Here is a 22,453-nt window from a genome sequence, read left to right as displayed (position 1 = left end):
CATGCATCAGGCAACTTCCACAGGTGCAGATGAACAAGTTACCTACTTGTGGTAATGTTCTTTCTGGTGGATATTCAACTAGCTGCAAATTTCTCACTTATTAAATTCCCCAGGGCACCAGACTGGATTGGGAACTTTTTCAGCAATTGCTGCAGTGCCCCGGTAGGTTGGGCAAATTACTTCATGGTGGCCTTGCACTATATCTGGAAGTGATAGCACCAAGTCATATACACAAACCACCCCTGTGTGCAGATGTCACTTTTCTTCAAAACTCTTCCACACGCTCCAACTCGAATCGACCATAACAGATTGTAAGCATTAAAGTGTTCAAAGTCTAACTGGGACCTTTTCAACACACTAAAAGCACACCCCATAGAGTAGTGAGGAATCAGTGAATAGATAAACCATCCCTCCGAAAAAGCATTTCCAAAGTTAAGTAACTTGTTCTTCTAATGAATTCTTCTAACTGCAGATTCCTCACCTTTTCAATAGATACAAAAGTAGTAGTACCTCCCAAAAGGTGAGGGGTCTAAGAACTGGACTTACACCAGGACATTCTGCAGGACTGGGTGGGCCCAAGGGTAGGACGGTAAACTGGAACTGTTCCGACTCAACCACGCAGGACTGGCACATGACTTTACGTGTCCTTCAAATCCAGGACATCTAGTCTCCCGGAATCAGGGCAACGAGGACCTGGGCAAGAGTCAACATCTTGAGCCCGTCCTTCCATAGGAAGCTGTCAAGACCGGATTGTTTAATATCTGTCTAAGCCATCCTTATTTTTAGGGCACCCCCTGACCAATAGCAATTGAGCTTCCTGGGGAAGGATGAAGACATAATTTGCTAAAGTCTCAGCAAGACCAAGAGGAACAAGAGGAAGAGCAGACATAAAAGGGAGGGCATAACCATGTTAAACAACTTGCAGCACCCACTGATCTGAGTTAATTGTACGCTCGCTAGGTAGATAAAACAATATCCTGCCCCCTATGGTGGCCCATTACCATTTGAGTGGAAATTAAAGCACCTTGGCAGCAGCCATGGCAGGTGACAAAGAGGATGACAACTGCACTCCTTGCTCGTGGCCACAGCCTCAGCTGCCACAAAGCCCTCTTAAGTCAAAACCGTCTGTAACGGCTGAAAGGTATACCTTTGGTGATAGGGGAGATTCCACAGTTATCCTCTGAACTTTTGGTATTGTTGAAGCCAATGGCAGGGTGACCTTGGCAAGACCAAGGAGCGGGCCACAGCAAAGCTATCTTTGAAGTACTCCGACACAGAATCAGCTTTGTCTCAAAAAAGACTGGAGTTGTCAAATTGTATATCCGTAAGGGATGCCTACCCGTCCCCAAAAAATCCCATTGGTGCACATCCATGCATGACAGAGGATCACCACACTGGTGCTCAAGGATTGGCCCACACAGTCTGTCGTACCTAGAGCATATCTCAATACAAACTTAGGCGTGTCCTGTCCACTATGAACCATTTGCATGAACACATTCCTGAAGTCCTAGGGAAGACCAGGCCAAATCTCACTAGCCATATCCCAGAGGCCCTGTTTTAGGAATCATAATTATAAATTATTGCATTTCTGCCTCATTTCATTTAAATTTTGTTAATCTCAAACAGAACCTATGTTTATAGTTGAAAAATAACAAATTCACGTGTCTCATATATTTAGTAAAATCACATTACATTTCAAACACAAGAATAAACAATATTTAAATATCATCAATATAATAATGAATAGAAGTCTCTTTAAGGAATTCTACTTACAGCAAATCCAAGGATAAACAAACCTAAAATATAAACATATGTTAAAATTCCTAACAATATACTCTGCCGCATTAAAAATTGAGTTATTCCAATCTGATCTAAAGCACTATGTCATCTTAGCAGCTTTCTTTGTGTAAATGTAAAAGGCTTAAATTGCTCTATTAAGTGGGTTATCAAATCAGGTATTTCTCAGGTATTGAGATTTCCTTGGGTTGATATCTAGAAAAGTAAAGCATACTGCCTTAAAAACTTAAAGGTAATTGTTAAGTTTTACTAAAGCTCCCTCCTTATAACAGGCAGAATTCAGATAGTCATGCTTATCGATGATTTAAGTGGAAAAAATTTAATTGACTTGTACATCACTCATTCCAATACTGTGGATTCTTTGAACTAAGTGTAGGTGTTAAATTGCCTCTAGTTATTTCAATAGATCGTCCAAAATAGGCCTTTCTGTGTACCCTAGGCAACTGAAGATCCAATTCTTCGGCAACTCTGTGGACTACATTCTACTTTTAAGGAGGCCCCACTGGAAGTCTCACTCTTATCTCAGGTGAATTAACCAGGCTAGTAGCACTTTGCAAGCCTAAATAAAGGCCTGCATTCTTGCAATGAGGTGGGAGTAAATTAAGCGTCTCCTTGTCAGCATCTTCATGACGAGGAACATTTTGAAGGCCCTTGACAGAGTCTGAATCCAATCAAAATTAAGTCTGTAGCCTCTGATAGCACTGGAGTTGAGGTAGTGGCACTGCCTGGGAGTCCCCTCCGGGCAAGAGGCAGTACTTTAGTTATTTTGTAGATAAACATCAGCTGGGCGTGGGCCGAAGTTGGCACTGGATCTGAAACTGATGTTGGATTGTATCTGGAACTTGCATCCCTGGAGCCCAAATCAGGAGTGATCAGTACCAACTTCGCCTTCAATGCAGGGGTGAATGTATGAGCCTTAACATGGCTGGTGTTCTGAGGGTCCCAACAGGATCAGGAGGAGCCGGGGCATGCACAGCTGGTGGAAGTCTAACTGTGGGCCCCAGCGGGTCCATGGGCATGAAGGCACTCCAGAGGGACCCAGTTTTGTCTAAAAGATTTACAGCCTTGCCTCTTTGAGAGCTGCATAATTGATGACAGCCTGAGAAGCTCTGGCATGGGAGAACCAATTTAGATGACGGATGCAGAGTCAGATCCTTTGAGTGTCAATTGTGCAACTTCTTCCCAAAGTGCGAATGACAGGAAGTACAAGAACCTGGTATGGACTTCTTACTTTTATGACAAGATTTTTCTTTCAATTTTGTCTTTGAGTTAGACAAGGACAGATATTTGGAGCAGGATTGAGATTTGGAGAATAAGGGGCCCCAGGACTTGAAGCAGGAGCAATCCCGGGAATCGCAGCTTGACCTACCTCGTTTCTTATGCTTGGGGACATACAGCCTCACCTTGCGCTCCATGTTAGCCTGCAAATGCAACAAGGAGCATTTCTCACAGACCTCCGAGCCATGCTTGGACCCTAGACAGCACAGGCTGATTTCATGCAGATCAGTAATCCACATCAGCTTCCTGTACTCGCTGCACAGTTTGAATCCTATAGTCTTCAGGGGAAACATTGTGGTCTGCGTCACAGGGTGCAGAAATAAAGGAACTGATGTCAGCATGCAGGGGTGGTCTCTATATACAGCTCCTGGCAATCACTTCTGGACAAAGTGCCAGGTACCGTAAAGTCTGGTGGTAACAAGCAGGAGCAATTGCAAAAAATGTTTCCGGATTCAGTCTGGCACCTCTGGGAATGAGGAATCTGTGGTTAAAAATATCCATCAGTATTACTACTTTTTGGGGTGAATAGGGCCATATAATTATATACTAGAGAACAAGTCAATGCTATTTCTGCAAGCTTCACATAATACTTTTGTCTAAAGAAAAATGGGAGTAAGGATGTTCGAATTTTGCCAAAATCAGTGACATGTATGTATTCCACGTCTTTCTTTTCACATTAATTACATTTTTCACTCTCACATTCTTTGAAACCTGGTGGACAATATCTATGAAAGTAACCATAATCAGTACCATGTTTCTGTGAACTGCATGACTACTTTCCTACTAAAAAAGGGGGTTAGAATGCATAAGGGGGTTAGAATGCATGCCCAGTCTAACTGAGAATCATATTTGGCACTAGTGTCTGTATTTGAGGGTAGGCATTAATATTGGAGTGAACAAGGACAGATCACTTGTGGTGATTTACAAAATTGTATGTTTCTTCTTTCTGTACCAGTAAGAAAAGTTCAGAATTGTAGCTGTACACCTCTTAAGAAACCTACTGAAAAAATGTAGACTTAAATGTAATACACTAGCAACTGGAGAAGTATGCAATTACTGCAGAGAGATTTGAATCCTCAGGGCTAGGTCAACATGTAAACCTTAATATGAATTGAAAGAAATGCATCACTACAAACAATGCATATATGAAAGAATGATATAGGCACAGAAGTGATTTTAAACTAAATAGCAAGGAAGTGATTTATGTGGTATCAACAGTGCCATCACATCTGGGCTGAAACAGCAATGGTAACTACACAACATGATAACTAGATCCCTTATACTTATACTTCAAGCCAGTTAACTACAAAGTATGTTTTACCTGGCCAAGGTGAATCCAGCCAGTGCTTAATATTCAGAATCTTCTTATCTTTAGAGTTTGTATACGCTTCGTCACATATTTTATCGTATTTTGCTATTTCTTCCTGTAGGGCAATAAGCTGGGGTTAGAAATATAGGGTAAACCTTTTCTAAGAAAACATCAAAGGATGAAAAAAGGTTTGTGGTACAACATTTATTAATCACATCTTCTTATACAACAAAAGGAAATAAATGCCAGCTTGAAAGGGCTACTTCTGGCCCACTGATTCCCCACAGTTAATAACAGTGAAGCCATCATTACTTTGTGTTGGGACTAGCCCTGTACAAGGAGAGATACACCTTATTCTTAGTCTTGAGCTGAGACCCTGAGAGTCCTTACTTCAACAATAGATTGATATAAAACCTTTAACCTCACTACCCTTTGTGTGTTCTCTCTCTCTCGCTCCCTCAGACCAGAATCACACTCGTTTTCTTTACGCAAGCAAAGTCAGTTCCTAACTCAATGAAAGCAATGTATTGGCTTCATGTAATCACCTTCCCCAATCCACAACCCTGGAAACGAACCCTCACCATCAACTAATTTCTCTACTCCCACCTACAAGACCGAGAGCAACCTCAAAGCCAAGAACGTTTATTCCTATTATTAGTCTAAAATCTGAACTGTCTAGAAAACACTCTGCAGCCTCCTAAAGGCCTATCTTCCTACACCCACCCCTCCCACCACCTATGCAGCTCCTTGCATTCTCTGCTGTATGGCTCCTCAGTTCACTCCTCTTCCAAAAAGACCTCAGGTCTGCAGTGCTTTCACCCTACTGAAAAAGCAGAGCTGTGATACTCTTTTTCGGTCACCAATTACTTCCTGGAATCCAAGCCTCCCTAATTTTCCAAAAGCCTTGAAAGTCAATCACGCCAGCCACTCTTGCTATTCCTCTATCTTACTAAATGCACTCCATTCTAGTTTACACAATTTCCACTACACACGGTCACTAATGCCTCTAAATTTACATGCCTCCTAACCACAAACACCCCTCTTCTATTCATATTATACTTAATCTCTCCGCAGCATTCAACACAGTTGACCACCTCACCATGCTCCCAACTCTAGTCAACTTAGAAGTCACATAGAAGGCAGACAGCTGGTTCTCCTCCTACACTTTTAACCACTTGTTGTCACTCTCCTGGTGCTCCTTACGCAATGCCTCCAACTCCAACTAGTTGGTGTACCACAGGCCACAGTTGTCAGATCCCTCATGCTGCATTCCTTTTTAGCAATTACCTCATCTGTCCTTTTATTTAATCTATACGCCTATGATACTCAAATAGATTTTTCCTTCTGCTCCTTCATGCTTCTCCTCCAAACTAACACCTCAGACTATTTAGCACCTATTAGGCACTGGATGGTACTCCACTTGTTAATGCTGAACTCCTTAAAAAAAAAAACTTCTACTTTCATTTCTGACTGCACCTACCTCTCTCACCTCATCATAGATATTCTAACACTTAGAACCCTCTGATATTATTCAAATCGGCAGTACTGATTCTTGATTAGCCCCCAGCATTGTTACTGCTCCACAAGCAGTGTCCTGAATTCAGAGCAACCCCTCACGGTGTTCAAAACTTTTGTTTCCCAACAACATATTTCACACTAGTCCAATAACACTCTTCCCATTTTGTCTACAAACCAGAACAATAAATGAAACCATCTTAAAGACAACAATACCACTTCCTTCAAATTAATGAAATCAAACTGCACGGGCCCACTGATAAAGCTACCACATGGCAGTGCCATCAAGAGCTGCCACTCCATCCACATCAAATGTTACGATATCAGAGAATATAAGGTGAGAACTGACTTGCTGGCGTTAGTACCTGGCACTTTTTCTGAGCCTCATTTAGACATGCTAGGGGAACCAAGAAAGATCAAAGACAGTGACAATACAGCACATGAGCTGTTTGCATACTTTATGATCTCACTAATCACTGTACTAACTCAGATGGGAGGATTGAGGGAGTGAGGACTCTATGGAAGATACAGACATGACAAATGGTTTTAGGCCTTCTGACTTGCACCACTGGGCAAACTTATTTCAGAGATCCTCATAAATGAAAGTGAAATCATATGGAATGGATAAAGCATGCTACATGAATAGTCGAGACTGAAGGCATCCCATAGGAACCATTCTAAGGGAAGTGTATGGCACAAAACTGAGGACACCTCCAGTTCTGCACTGTGACAAGGAGAGCTACCCATGGACACCACAATATGGAAAGATTATTTCTGTTACCCAGGGATTAAGCTTCCACTCACATTCCTCCAAAGAAAGGTGATGGTGAACATCCACTCTCAAGACAAGAGTGTCTGAATTCGATGTTGCTGTCAGGGAAGTGCCCAGTTGTTGGGCCTCCCCACACAGGATATATGACCCTAAACCGCCTGTCTGTTGATGTAGTGGATGTGGTGGTGTTCTCCAATAGAACTTCAATGGCACTACCTGAAAGAAAAGGGATGAAGGGCTTCATTGAATAATGGAGTGCCCACATTACCAACACGTTTATGTGCACCCCAGAACAATAAGGAGTGTCAGTAACTATTGTGGTCTGTAGATTCAAGAAAGAAGGGATGATTCACCAACAGACTGGAAGGACGTATTCATCAGTGCACATTTGGTAGGACAGAGTCAAAGATCTGCACCGGGGCTGAGAGGTTCCCCATATGCTGCAGTTAATGTCTCCTTCAGCACCACCGAAGGGTCTTCATCTGCCATCTAGCATGTGGCAACCACAGGACTCCTGAGGCCATAAGGCCCAAAAAGCACAGGACTTGCAGAACTTGGATCAGAGTCTGAGCAAGAAGCATCAGAATCATATCCTAAATAACTGCAATTGTCAAAGGAAGAGAAAAATCCTTCACAGGGGTGTGTCAAGGACCACTCATTTGAACATCTCTGTCTGCTTAGGGGCTAGATGGGACTTGAGTCGTGGTGTATCCTCAAAACCTTATATACTGCTATTGGAATTGTTTCACCAGAAAGGCTTTTCCCAGCAAGCAAGCTGTAGCTCTGCTATTCTTGAATCACTCCAGGGAGAAGTCAGTCTTCTCTCCAAACAGCTGCTTTCCATTGAAGGATATATGCATGAAAGTTGTCTGGACATCTCATGAGAATCCACTGAAACGCATCCAAAAGCGGTGATGTTGTTGTGTAGTTCCTACAAATCCGTACGATCTGCGCATTGTTTGGACATAAACTAAGGGCTGTCAAGATGGTTCCAGACACCCCCGCAGGATATGTTGGCCAATAGACCAGCTAGGTAGCAGTGCCACCATAAGCCCCCCTAACCTACCAGGGAGCGCATGGTTTCCGGCAACCACTGAACATGACTACCCTGACTATCATTGAAACAGCACAGAACCTTTCACTCAGTCACTCGTGCTCACTTATTCTCACAGAAATATACAGAGAATAAACAATGGGTCGTTATATTCTTGCATAAAATATGTGTGCTGCAATGATTAGTAGACAGAAGCAGAAAAACATGATTACAAGCACCAAAAGTATTAAGAGTAGATATAGTTCTATCATGGTGCTGAACAATTGTATATATGCAGGCATATAAACAAGGCAGTAATCTAGTGTACTCCAACTATGCAAACCCTACTCTAAGTGTACCTAGAGTGTGTGTAGGTGTAGAGCCAAGAATCCCCCCAAGGGACAATCCAACCCCATTACCTGATGGAATAGAGTGAAGAACCCCATCTTAGTCACTAGCTGGACACCCCTCAAGAGATGTAAGCCTGCTGCATGGTGATTTCTCAGGATGCAAGGACCCTGTCAGCAGAAGTACCTGTTCTACTAATCAATTGGGATGCTCATCTTTTATAATAGAAACTAGCCTTGCGATATGCGTGTTAGATTAGCGATGTTGTACATTTGTAGATAGCCCTGTCGCCCCGTGGATAAAGATAGTGAAGACATTTGTACGGAGTAAGGAAAGAGACCTTGTATATGATGTTTAGGGCGTTGTGATAATGTTGTGCAACGCTAGATGTAAAACAAGTTTAGTTTCAGAGAAACGAATCCAACATTGTCATGCATGCAAATGTATGCAAAAGGTCACAGCTTGGAAATGTTATTCGTGAGGACAATGTAAGAAATAAGTTGCTTTGCTACATGGGCCTAAGCTGGGAATATAACAATGTAGTGTGACTGCCATGTTCATGTATCAAGTCACCATATCTGCTGAATCTGAGCTGCACTTAGCATCCAAACCATCCAAATCACCTCGACCAGATCGGAGAATTACTTTTTCAAGGGATCCTGTAAACGGTCAGTCAGTTTAGTCAGCTCCCAAAGTGTGTGGAAAGGCATTTATGTTCAAATTTACAGAGGAAGCAAGGGTCACTAGACTGTCCGGAGAGAGGTGCGATAAGAATTTCAGTTCACAAGGTGTACGTTTGTAATGTTGACTGATTTGTCTATGGTCTACTGGGCCTGCAAAGAGCTTCTGCGAGGCAACTAGTCCAGGCTCCAATAGTGCCACATTTAAGGGTAGAACTGAAACACTAAGTTGAGGATGGATCAAAGTTGTGCAATTTCTGAAAATGTTCTCATGTTCAATCCCTATGTCCCCCACCTAATAGAGATCACTGCTAAGTCTCGCCTTTGTAACAGACAATCCCTTCTTCTCTCCCTCCATTTGCCACCTAAAGATGAGTTTCACTCTTCCTGGAAATCAATTAGTCACATTCTCAAATCTACCTATATCAGAATCGAGTCTTCTTTCTTTTTACTGTCTTATGCCTTGTCAGGTCTGGATATCCAGGAATAGATCATTAGGGCCATAGGGGTTTGCATGAGTTATTTGCCCTTGGTTGGCTATTTGACTTCTTCTTTCTTCTTCTTTCTTCTGGGACAAATTCTCCACTTTTCCCCATTGGGTTCAAGGAGTTCCCTACAGTATATATTCCTCCAAACTCCTATTTCTCCCTGCTAAGGAAGACCAGCTTGGAGTGTCTCCCTTCTGCACCAGCCGAAATCCCTATGCAGGGATTTCAGAATTTCACCTGATCCATCAACACTTCATCTGAGAAGTGGCCTTTAGAATCTCACATATCAGTACCACAATTAGGACATTGCCCATGGGGCAACTCCAATATCAAACTTATCAGTCCTTCATTCTAAAATGAGGCCCACATCTGAATTCCCTACTGACACCACACTCCAACCGATAAGTTGCTGTCTGGTGGCCATCAGCAGTATGACAGTCAGGGCGCTGGAGCAGTACATTATATAGTAAGCAATTATCTCATGTCTGATCCCATCAGCTGCATCTCACCTTTACTATTTCATTGGTGATTGCCCCTACCTTCATGTTACATCTCCCAACAGATCTGATGGGTATGGCAAGTTGCAAATCTTTCTGTCACGATTCCCTGTTCTGTTTTCTGGTGGTTCCACCCAAGCATCAGCTAAGGACCAGAAGAAAGGGTCTCTCCAAACCACAGACCGTGAACCACCAGGTGATATGTCCAAATCGAAGGCGTGTACCGGGCAGCTGGTTCCATCCCCTAACACCCTCTCAAGCTGTTCAGCTCTTTTCTCATTCAGTCGTGGTCTCCACAAAGAGGAGGACTCCAGCATTGCAGGTGATGCAACTGTATGTTGCTGTATGTTCAATTGGATCCACACTGAGTTTGTTAGAGCTTACTCTGCCTGAAGGCCATTAGTGCCATTTTAGATTCAGACTTACATGTGTGGGGAGATTGCTTTGGATGACCACGACAAACAGTTAAAGAGTCTTTCTGAGTAGGGAGGGGTCTTATTCTGTAGGACAACATTGTGTGTGTGCCGAGCTAGGTGTGAGTGCATATCTTTGTCAGGCTGAGACTAAGTTCACATTTTCAAGGCGATATTAGGAGCAGAAGAGCTCCTGATTATAGGTCCACCACATCCCTTGATGTAGCCAAATCCCATGTACAATATTGTATTTATAATGTAAATAATATGTGTCTACTAATGTACAGTGTTTAATGTTCATGTGACTTAGCTGTCTAAGTTTCACTATTCAAATCAATATGCATCACTAATTCACTTTTAAGTTCTCACCCTATTGTAAATGCTCTTTTATATTGGGCTGATGCTATGTACAGAACATATGATGGAAGGGATACAATTATAAATAAATACAAGTACTGCCTTTCGTAACGGTATATCTTTTCTTAGGACTGCACCCAGAGAGTAGTGTTTCCAAAATGTATATATGTGACACAGTGCTGCCCTATAAACCTCACAGAAGCTGTCTTTGTTCTAGCATAATGAGTGTGCATTTTCCACACATTATATCTTAATTTCCTACCATGAGTCACACAAACTGAAGATTAATATTTGCCAACGCATCAAAGCATGTCACTTTCAAAGTATGTATTTCCTGTACCAAAAAGGGTCACAGCAAAGAAGAAAATAATCATGAGAAAAGGCATGAATAGTTGAGAAGCACTATTTTGTGTTTATTTAGAAGCAGAATATGGTTCTGAGATGGAAAGAGCCTCGATGTAACACTTTGAAAAGGTTCCGAGTGTCTTCTGATGGCCAGTTACATGTTATATTACTGGCATTTATATATCTAACAGACAACCAATAGTACAATTGTATAGCAGTGTTGATTATCTCTTTCTTTCTACACACTTCAGAGGTTTCTACCAAAGACTGGTCTCTGTTTCATCCATCTCAAACCTCTACCAAAAACTCCCTCACACCCCACTCCTCCTTAAAGAATCTGTGAGTCAAGTGGATAATACGTAACAAAACCATGCTAAATGGACAAGTGACATACCTTAAATTCTTTTACGGCACACTAACATATCTCAATGCCCTTCCATCTGTCTTGTGATCTGGTACACTTTTCGGGATCTTCAACAACAGGAGTAAACGGGTTTAAGAAACTGAATGATAGTTCCTCCGGAAGTAGACAATGAAAATCTTAACTGTATGTGTGGAATGAAGAAACCCCTCTTATTTCTGAAGGGGGGCTCCGGCACCACCATGCGGGGTGGGGGAAGTGGGTTGGTTTTTCCTCCCTGCTTATAATTAGGCCATATCTGGTTGGAATATCTAGGCTCAGCTGTCACCTAATTTATGATGTCTTTATATGCTAATGAAAAGGAGGACATGTATACAGAAATGTCAATTTTTAGTAATGTCTAGTAATTTAAGAAAGCATTTCCTATAGATCCCTGACTCCTGCAAGTCAGGATGAATAGCTGTGTATTTTGAGTTACGCCTTAAAGCAAAGTGCAAGACCTGAGAAAATCCAAAAAGGGCTAATGTTCCACTTGAAGACAGTGAGGTCAACACTCAATTATATGTGTCATTGTGAGACCTACAGATTCAGTCTATTTACACATTCCTCAGACACAATAGTGTCAAAGGCAAACTGGTAATGTGGAATCCCTATTGTCTGAATACAGAGAGGAGGGCAATGAGTACCACTTTGCTTGTTCTGGTTGATAAAGCAATTGTTATATTTGTATACACCAAGACAATCTTCCATTGGAGCCATGTGAGAAAAAACTTCATGCCTAAAAACACCTTGCACTCCAGTATGAAGATAGATATTGAGTGACCAGGAATCTCATCATTTGAAGCCAAGGAGGAGACTCCCTTGAGCAGGGACTCCCTACTGAAGTATGGATTGAAAAAAAAGTTGAAAGCTCTATCGGAGTTCCCCTCATGTAAGTTTGGCTTGTGATATTATGTGGATGTACAAGGCTGTGAGCCTCTCAGTGTTTAACAACCACAATGCAGAACCACTGTCAAGAATCATTTAGGTGACATGAAAGTCATTACCAGGGTCTGGACATACTTTCCAGGAAGGACATGAATGCTCTGATAGCTTACTAAAAACATAGGGGAAGTTTAGTGTGAAAAATAACCCTGAGCTTAACCATTTTTTTGTGTACTGATTCCTCCCCCAGAACACTAGAAAGTCCCCTCGAGCAGAATATGAGACAATTGGGGACAGAAGAGGAATCCATTGTTTAGAACATTGTTTAAAGCTGGCTGCCAAGGAGTCCGAGGTCAGCAAGATAGGTGTTGGCAAAATCTGGTGATTCAGCCTCTTAATGGAATAGAAGTGCTGCTTAACTGACAGAGATAAAAACAAGCATTTGCAATGCAATCGGTCTCGCCTTTGGGACTTTATATGTATTTAGCTATGCAGCACATTAGCCTGGGTGCTGAAACATCTACGTTCTTTAACATGGAGTGAAAGTTAGCACCAAACTGCGTGACACGCCAGGTATGGGAACACATGGAGAGAAATATTGCCTGTTTTTAATATAAAATCAGGGCCTTTGGTGGTCATATCACTGAAAATAAAAGATTTGAACTAAAAATTATTGTCTACGGCTGTTCGTGGAAGACAATATCTATGGACTGGAATCTAGAGAATGCTAAAAGTGATTCTGGTATTTTACTGACCTCTGCTGGTCTTTTTCTATCAAGAAAGTTAAATTGAGGCAGTTGCCAGAATGTTAAAAAAAAATAAAAAAAAGTCCCTCAGCAGAAAGCAATTCTGGTATTTAACTGACCTCTACTGGTCCTTTTCTATTAAGACAGTTAATAGAGGGAGTTGAACAGAAAAAAGTCCCTAAGCGGAAGCAGACAGTTGTAGGGCTGATCACCAGATCCCACAAAGTACATACACGTTTAATTATATACTAATATTTAAGTATATACTAAAGTATATACAAGAGGTCTCAAATGCTCGACCTAAAAAGGGCACCAAACCTCTCTGATGTCAGTCTGAGTCCTGCCTAAAGGTTTTGAAAGTGGCATTTCATTTCAGTCTTGTACATGTATTTCCTGATATCCATGAGCTTAAATGTGTTAACATGTTAGGAATTGCTGTGCACTAACAATGGTGCTACCCGAAAGGATAAAATGCAGGTATAGTCCTTCTTAATACAGTGGTTTAGGACCTCATCTGTAGTTTAAGACAAGAGGTTGCTGTTGAATGGTAGATAATGATAGTATCCTGGGAACCCTGGCTGAGGAAACAGAACTTCAGCTATGCTTACCTTTTTAGAGGATGGTATTGGACACTGGCTGTTCCAATGTGACTAATTATTATTATTGTTATTACAGAATTTGTAGAGGGTGACAATTACCCATAGGGCTTCCTGGCACCAGAGGAAGGGGAGCACTGCAGAAGAGTTCAGTTATTCTAAAATCTGAAACATCCATGCTATGATATTCTTCCTGAACTTAAGTTGATCAGGAAGCATTCTGATTCTGACTGGGAGGGTGTTCCAGAACTTGGCTGTCAAGAAAGCGAAAATGTTTTGCAGAGGTTGATGGGACCTGAATTGAAAGGGCACGATGGGAGATACATAGGGCCATAATGATAGTGTGCTTCTGGTTGGTAAGACAAAGCAAGTCTTGTAGGTGCGCTCTAAAGGCACACAGGGCTAAAGCTTAAGAACTAAACAGACTGCAGAGTTCTGAACCAGTCAAAGTTGTCTAGAAATGCAAGTGGGAATATCAATCCACAAGGCATTACCATACTCCAGGTGGGAAGTAAGGAGTACCCGAACAATGGTTTTGCGCTCTGAGATAGGAAGATATGTGAAGATTTTACTAAGTATCGTCAGGATGGAAAAACAGTTACTGGTCCCCTGATTGATTTGGGAAGAAAAATAAGCTTGTTATCAAAGATGAAACCATGATTATGGTCAAACGCATTGGGTGTAGGTCCAAGTTCAGGGGCCCACCAAGGGGATGAGAAGAGGGGTTTTTATTAAAAATAGATACTACGATTTTCTCTCTGTTGAGCTTCAGGGACTTATGCTTGATCCATGCAGCAACACCAGTCATACAATTCCAAAAAGCTTTCCTGAAGGTGCATACAATTTTCCGATGTGGAGATAATGATCTGAATATCGCCCGAGTAGGACATAACGTCAAACTGGAAAAAGCGGATGAGAGCAAAGGGGAGAGATTTAAGCTTTGAAAAGAGTGAGGCTGAAAGAGGAGCAATAAGGGCTGTAGCACCGAATAAGAAGAGATTCTAATTGATAAGGAGGAAGAGAAATAATTTGGGATCAATCTGTAAGAAAAAATCAAATCAATCTTAAGATAAAATGACAGATACATATCTGGTGAAGGGTGGCAATTAACACAGTATGTGATACATTATCAAATGCTGCCCTCCTTGGTCTAGGATCAGCCTGAGGGTATTCGATATTCATAGTAAAGCGGATTCAGTACTATATACGGTCCAGTATGGTGTTGCTTTTATGGTAGTGAAAGAGTTGAAAATTGACAGAGTAAAGAAATTGGGTGGTCATTTTTTGCGTTTAGCAGAATCAGCCAGGGTTTTTTGAGCACAGGCGAGACAATAGCATGTTTCTAACAGACAGGGACATTTTCCATTGAGGAGAGGTTGCAAAGATCTTTTAGAGTAGGATAAGTGATTTTAGCTGCCAGAGAGAGAACTGAGGGTGGACAGGTGTCAAATGGTGATGCAGACTTAACGGAATTAATGAAAGCATCGATGTTTTTGGCAGACATTAGGATGCCCACTTTGGGGCCTTAGATGACAGATCCAAAAAAGCTAATGATTGCAGCAAGGGTTGCACTGTAACGTTAAATAAATGTTGGTCATTTAGTCATTAAAAAAGTTGAATAGCTAATAGGATGTGTGAGTGCATGTGTCAGTATGTTTGTGTGAGAAGGTGTTTGTCTATTTGTTCATGGGTCTGCTATTGAGTGTGTGTCAAAGTATCAGTGAAGCATTCACCTTCCAAAGGTTCTTCAGAATATTGTTTTGTAAATGATGGGCAGCACTACCACTCACTGATTGCTGATTAGTGAACTAAGGAATGTCTAACTGAAGACAAGCCTGGATTTGTCTGTCAATGTTCTGTGAATGAATGACTCATTCCTGCAACTTTGATGGAATCAGCGGGTTTTTAAAAGAGGGGAAAAATATATCATAGACAACTTTTATTGCGCTTACAGGCATGACAATTACAAAGAGCACCACATGAGTTAGCTGTCAAGGGAAGTTGGCGAGAAAAAAAAAGAGAAGGCCTTAGTACTGACAAAGAAGGAAAAATAGTCAAAGCTTAAAGATGTAGTCCTCATTGGACCATCTACTGTTATCACACCTTTACTGACTGCCAAGGCACAGTTTCCAGTTCCACTACAAGGCAGTTACGGTTCTAAAAAGTCTGCATTAGGCAGGAGTATGCTTTAAAAGAGACAAGAGATTTAGAGTCCTATATCAGGAACAACCCCACTAGAAATTTCCTGTAAAGGGCTCATCACAACGTCATTTTGAATACCTGATCAATACCTGGCTGTTTATAACACAAAAAAGCAATGTACTGTGGTTTCATATAAAGATCTGTCTATTTTATCAACAGAAATAAAGAGCATTTTGTGAGGGGAAAGTTACATTTGGCTTGTACAACACTATAAGATGAAGGGGCGGGATGGGGAGGGGCCTTTCGGTGGGAGTTTAATAGCTACCCTGGGAGAGTTTGTTAGATGCACACTGTAACAGGTATGAATACACAATAACAATTTTATGCTGTAAAGTTTGAAAACGCAATAAAGACATTTAAAAAAAAAAAAAAAGATACATTTGGCTGGAATGCTGTTTCTTTCACAGCCAAGAAGCACTGGACTAAACAATACGAATGAGATGTTCAATGTTTAGGTTCTTGTTCAGCAAACACAAAAAAAACAATTCTTCTGACAATGCAGCTAGAACAAAAGATACAGTTCATGGATTATGTCTCAAAATCAAGTACACATGCAGCAATTATCTCCCATAGCACTAGAACCAACAACTCATGTAGCAGCTTAATTAGGAAGAATTTCTTTGTGGATTACAAAAACTTACAAGTGTGTTATAACCAATAAAGCTAATGATAAAGATGTATATTGCAAGGGTAAGCATTTACTGTTGTCATGAATATGTACACCATTTCTCTGGAACAAGTCTAGGCTTTTCCCATGGGAAATCCACCACCAAAAATGCAATAGTGTCCTTCCCACATTGAAAACCCACCAAATGGTTTTCATTTTCAGTTGCAAGTCAGGTATCACATTCTTTTAATTTTATCTTGCCCCTTCATTTCCTACAATTCTGCTTTTCCGAAGAAGAGAGACAGAGTATCTTGGCTGAACAGGAGAGGGCTGTGACGTAATTGAAAATGTCATCGACTGACATTGCCCATCTCCATCTTGCTGCCCACTTCTTAGTATTTTTTATTGTACAGTGCGGTACCCCAGAGCCTTTCCTCTTTTTTACGAGGTTGTGGCAGGTAAATACCAGCATATGTCCTCTGCCTTATTGTCTGTCCTTAAACTTTTCCTTGCTGGCACCTGCTCTCCTACAGAGTGCAACTCATGGTGTGGTAAAGTGGGGGAAATGTTCTGCAGTGTGGTGCTGGCGCTAAAACCCAGCTGGAACACTAATGAATCTTAAAATGACTGGCTTGACTCCTCTCAACCCACAGTGTTGAAACATGATGAAAATGTTGCAAGCACCACAGTTACTATGACTTGTATAATGATAAAGTTGTTCACATAGGAATAAAAAACTAATGTTTTCTACTTTTTTACTTACAGGTTTTATACACCTAAATGTTATTAGTTTCAAGCAACATATTAAATGAAAGAAGAAAACAGTCGCATTTATGGTTTGCAATCATGCAGTACCATACTTTTTTCCTTTAACTATTTGTTAAATGATCAGCACAATATTTTTTTATCTACTTATGAAATAGTCACTTTGGCTTACTGTTGGCACACTAATACATTACAATGAAACGTGGGCATGACCCATATATCTTTGGTCATACACAGCTCAGGGTAACAACATTATACTGAAGGATGCTTCATTTCACTTTTGACACATCACATGAATTTAATTAATGAACAATTAACCCACAACCTTTTACTTTTTACAAAAGAAAAGCCACACAACAGTCACTAAAGACCAAAGACACAAAAGACACAGAGGTTTTCTTTGGCGCATTCTATACCTCAAATTCTTGCAGGGACACAGTTCCGTCCGCGATTAGCTTGTCGGCATACTTTTTTAGCACTGGGACCTGCTTTTGGATTTGCTTGTACATCAGTGGCTGGGTGAACATGGGTTCATCCATTTCATTGTGACCGCTCCGACGGTAGCAGACCTGCAAAGGAAATGCTTAATTATCCCAACCAGAAGGAAGAGTGGGACACAGTAGTGTAATGAAGGCTTGAAAAATCATGATAAGAACCAGGATGCCTTTAAGAAACAACTTTAAAAAACATTGGTCTACGCATAATAAATGTTCAAAAATCTTTGCATGGGATGAAGCTTCAAATAGAACAAAAACTGAAACACCAAGAAACTTCACAGAGAACATACCATATGGTGCAACAGGATACACAAACACTTTGCAACGTTTTATAAGGCTTAAGACAATGAAGCAGTAGTTAGACAATCTGTATAACTAGACTACATATAGGTGCACTAGATAAATAATTAAAGTAAAAGTATCATGAAAGTCAAAAGGAAATCCTTAATGATTGTTTGAATAATTGAAAGACCAAGAGAAAGAAAGTGGACACCACTGAAGACATAAGAATACCAAGGCTAATACAAGACAGTGATCCAAATTATCGTGCCATATCCAGGGAGTCCTAATCTGCTCATGATCAATTTTAGGAATAGGAATAGATATGATGTAAACAGTTATTACTTGGAAGAAACATTCACAGTGTGTAACACTTATCCTAACATGGCACCACTCTTTCTCTAGATACAGCATATAATAAAATCAATGATCTTTGCTACAGACCTTACTCCATTCAATACTACATGGCATTTTCACTATCATGGTAATTTCATGAAGTGAAATGTGGCAGGGTACATATCGATGTTGGAAGACATTTACTTGCTTCGCAAACAACTTAAGGAAATGCACACTCACCAAGTCTATCACTACATCTTTGTTGAAGGTATGCCTCCATTCTGCGGCAACGTTGCAGACATACATCACTGCTTCAGGATCATCGGCATTCACATGGAAAATGGGAGCATTGACTACACGTGCGACATCTGTTGGGTAAGGAGAGGAGCGGGCCATTCGGGGATCAGTGGTGAATCCAATCTAAAAAACAGACAAAATTGTCACTTGTCTACTAGTTTGTTTGTTGAAAATTTCATCCCAAAGCTACTCTTCTAAGCTAAGTCACTGATATTCAATCACAGATTGAACGGCCCATGATTCCATGTCACACAGTGTGATTTATGTTATGTTCATTGTTATATTATGCAGTGCCGTTAAAGCTTGAAGACATTCCAACATGATTGTTTCAGATCCAAACCAATAGGTAGATAGACATAAAAGCAACAAATAATGGTCTTGTTGAAGCTGCAGATTTACTCAAAACAGAAGGAATAATGAGCAGCTTAGATCTGAGTTTCCTAACTAATTTATACATTTAAAGGGGGGCTACTTATTTAAAAACATATCTTGATTTCCCTCGCCATACTTAACAAGATAATGTCTTCAAGCACTTGAAGTCATAAAGAGGAGCACTGGCAGGAAACACGTAATGATCATTATGGACAGACGGCTGCAGGTCTAGGGGCACCTCTAATATCAGACACTGAATGGTAGAAGCCTTGCCCATAGCCAATTGACCTTACTGTTGAATATTGATCTCACCTGGGTGGGTGGCTGAAGATCCGGGGCTTAGCAAAAGGTAGACCCTATAGATGCTTCTTTGGAAAGACAAACCCTTCTGCCACTGAAAGGCAGTACTAAAGAGTCCAGCATTACAAATGGTGTGCATCCTCAAACACAAAGCAAAGAGGTTCTAATGAGACTATCAGAATCTAAAAATGAATTTATGTGGCTAGTTAATCCAATGACCATGATACCAGAATTTAAACAAGTAATCACTTTAAACGTCTCTGCGAACAAAAGGCCATGGATAATAAATGCCTGGTATTACCCACAGATAAATCTTTTTAAAACATGGCTTTGTTGTTCCTGCAGAATGAGTAGAATCAGGTGTTTCCAATGTAGATCCACAAGTGCCAGACCCATCCATTTTTGAGTGAGCTACATTAAGATTTGTTGTAGGTAGATTATCTTATGCACAAATTCTGAAAATCTGGCGTGAATCTGGTCAAGCCGGACACATATCAAACACACACTTTTGTTGTAAATCAGAAGGAATCTCCCAATGCTCAAAAGAGGTCAGTAGACTCTTTCCTAATTGCTGTATATTAATATGAATACATATTGAATATACTACTTTTAAAGTGCACAGCTGTCAAAGACGTACCGGTGCTCTTTGCGGAAAATAAAGATGATGTGGATCAAATCGACTTGAAGAGCCAAGTTTTAAGCCTTTTCTTGAAAGAGAATTCATCCGGAGAAGCCCTATAGATAATGGCAGGGCGGTCCATATTTTAGAGACCAGATGATTAAAAGAACTGCTTCCCAAACATGCCTGCCTAACTGGGGGAACCCTGAGTAACAGTTTAGTGGAAGATTCTGGAAGGGGCATAGTGTTAAATTCTCCTTTGGAGATAAACAGGACCTTTATTATGAAAGGCATGGAATGTAAGCAAAAGACATTTACAAGAAATACGCTTCCGAACCTGCCGCAGATGTAGCTGCCTTAGGGGCACTGAGATGGGGTGCCGTTTTGGCTATTGAGAAGCAACCGAGCTGCAGCATTCTGAACTAGCTGTAGGCGCTGGAGAAGGTATTCCAGAAGGCAAAGATAGGAATATTTGCATAACCAAGGAAGGATGTAATCAAACCGTGTTTTCTAGTTTTCCAGGCGTATTCTGGGATCAGGCGCACACATTTTAAAGCTTTTTAAAAGTGAAAAGCATGTACCTGAGACAGCATTCTCCTGTGGGGAAAAAGAAAGTTCAGAATCGAATCAGGCACCCAAATTCCTGTCCAACAGCCACAGAGATGGAAGTGGACCAAGTTCCAAAGGCCACCAGACCCTGGACCAAAGGGAAGGAGAACAGCAGAAAAGTAGAACCTCTGTTTTCATGGCGTTTAGCTTAAGGCAGTGCTGCTTCATCAAATCTGCCACTCGTAACAGACAGGGTCAAAAAGACTGCTGTAAATTGCAGTTGTCCTCAGAGAAGGGTAGCAGGAGCTGGGAATTGTCTGCATAGGACACTACCTTAAACCCCAAAAGCTGGATAATGTCTGCCAATAGAGCCATATGGATATTAAAAAGAGTCTGACTTAGGGCAGACCCCTGAGAAACACCAAACAGATGTGGTGTGGAAGAAGATAGGAATGGAGGGAGAAAAACAGATTGGGCGTGATCAGAACGATACGACTGAATCCATTGTAGTACCGGACCTCCAATGCCACTGTTAGATAACCACTAAAGCAATAAATGGTGTGAGATCATATCAAAAGTTTATCAAAAAAGGAGGGGTTTGGCCCAAAGGATTAGAGGGTAGGTAGGGCCAGTTATACTACATAAGAAAAAAATTACCTATACCTCTAGTGACTTCAACACTTATTCATATGAAGTAAGATAAACGAAAATTAATACGTTTACCTAAGCAGTAATTTCTGCCTTTTATTTATTTTTTAAATTAATATCTTTGATCACAAAAAGAACACATAATGAACTACACGAAATACCACATTAGTACTTACACAGTGAAAATGAACAACGTGAAAAATGTGTTTTGACATACAATTACAAATAAACTCATAATAATCAAACATCGAAGCAACCAAATGAAATGTCACAAAGAACAATCATTATATACACAATCCGAAATACAAAGTTGTCATACAAATTGATGAATTAGACAACTAACACCCTTATATTTGGAATAAATTAAATCCTCTGAAATATCAGGGACACAAGGGGGTATATTTGCAATATTTAACCAAGGAGTTGAGTTCCTTTGTCTGCCGACGCGTTTCGAGTGCCGGTTAAATCAATTGCCGCACTCTCATCAGGGCTGGATTAGTCGTTCTCATGAACAGACTGCATTATGCCGATTAAATGTAACCATCAGCAATATGTAACAAGCAGTGGTTGCCAATCTGGTTTTCAATATTGCGTGGCCAAGACGATTTATAAACAGTAGACAGCAATTGCAGATCTTTACTTTCAGGGAGAGGGGCCCAAAGGCGTGGCCCCACAGAGGAAGTGTTGTAACAAATGACGGTCCTTCACTCTCTTTAAAAATAGTTCGTGGCTAATAAAGCTTCAGGCTCGAGGTTTCAAGTGGGGATTTGTCTCCATTATTGCTAGCAATAATCGAGCCTATAATTGGAGAAGACCTCGGGGTCTGCAGATGGCTATTTCAGGAGTAGTAGTACATAGGCATGTTTCTAGGACTTGGGAACCATCACCTGACAAAGGGAGTTGTTCAACAAAACATTAATTAAAGGGTTGATAATGAGCTGAAAAGAGGTACATAGAGGGCTAGAAGGACACAAGGGCAGACAGGGTTCACTGATTGAAGTAAAGGAACCTGCCACACGGAACTCAGGGTAGATGTTTTTAATATATGAATGATGTGCTCCAGTGGGACTGGCATCATCCAATTCAAAGTGCTACATTTTGTTATGTACTTGCCACAGCATACTTCAGTTCCCTGTTGCAGCACCAAGCCTACTCTTGTGAGAAACATTTGTATGTAAAAGTGCAAGACCCTGTAACGATCCGCATATGGCTGTTTGATTTCAACCTGCTCAATGCCCCACATATATAGTTTCTTTTTTATTTTTCGTCCTCAGCACTTCCTATTTTTTGTCAATTCTGATCAAACTTACCATGTATTCCATTCGTGCCAGTGTTCCTGCTCGAGTCAGATGTGAGCACATTATGTTATGTTATGTTAACAGGCATTTGTAGAGCGCAGCTATCACTCCGAGGAGCATCATGGCGCTAGGTGAATCGCTAGATAGACAGGGTAGACAAAGGTGGAAAAGTGATTTCAATGAGTGCACTGCATAGTGCGTAAGGGGCTGTGAAAATCCAGGTTT

General features: G+C 40.9%; 1 protein-coding gene across 2 annotated transcripts in view; it reads right to left on the bottom strand.

Annotated features, from left to right (window-relative positions):
• The window catches only part of OGDHL (oxoglutarate dehydrogenase L), a 713,311-nt gene that overhangs the window by 330,512 nt on the left and 360,346 nt on the right, over positions 1–22,453 (bottom strand). For both annotated transcript variants that reach the window (XM_085608435.1, XM_085608426.1), the window contains 3 exons: positions 18,386–18,565; positions 17,450–17,602; positions 4,397–4,499 (listed from right to left, as the gene is read on the bottom strand). In XM_085608435.1, coding sequence (XP_085464561.1) covers positions 4,397–4,499; positions 17,450–17,602; positions 18,386–18,565 — 436 coding nt within the window. The remainder of the gene's footprint in view (positions 1–4,396; positions 4,500–17,449; positions 17,603–18,385; positions 18,566–22,453) is intronic.

Source organism: Triturus cristatus, chromosome 1_2 (assembly GCF_964204655.1).
Source record: "Triturus cristatus chromosome 1_2, aTriCri1.1, whole genome shotgun sequence".
Lineage (NCBI taxonomy): Eukaryota > Metazoa > Chordata > Amphibia > Caudata > Salamandridae > Triturus > Triturus cristatus.
This window is presented reverse-complemented; position numbering and strand designations above follow the sequence as displayed.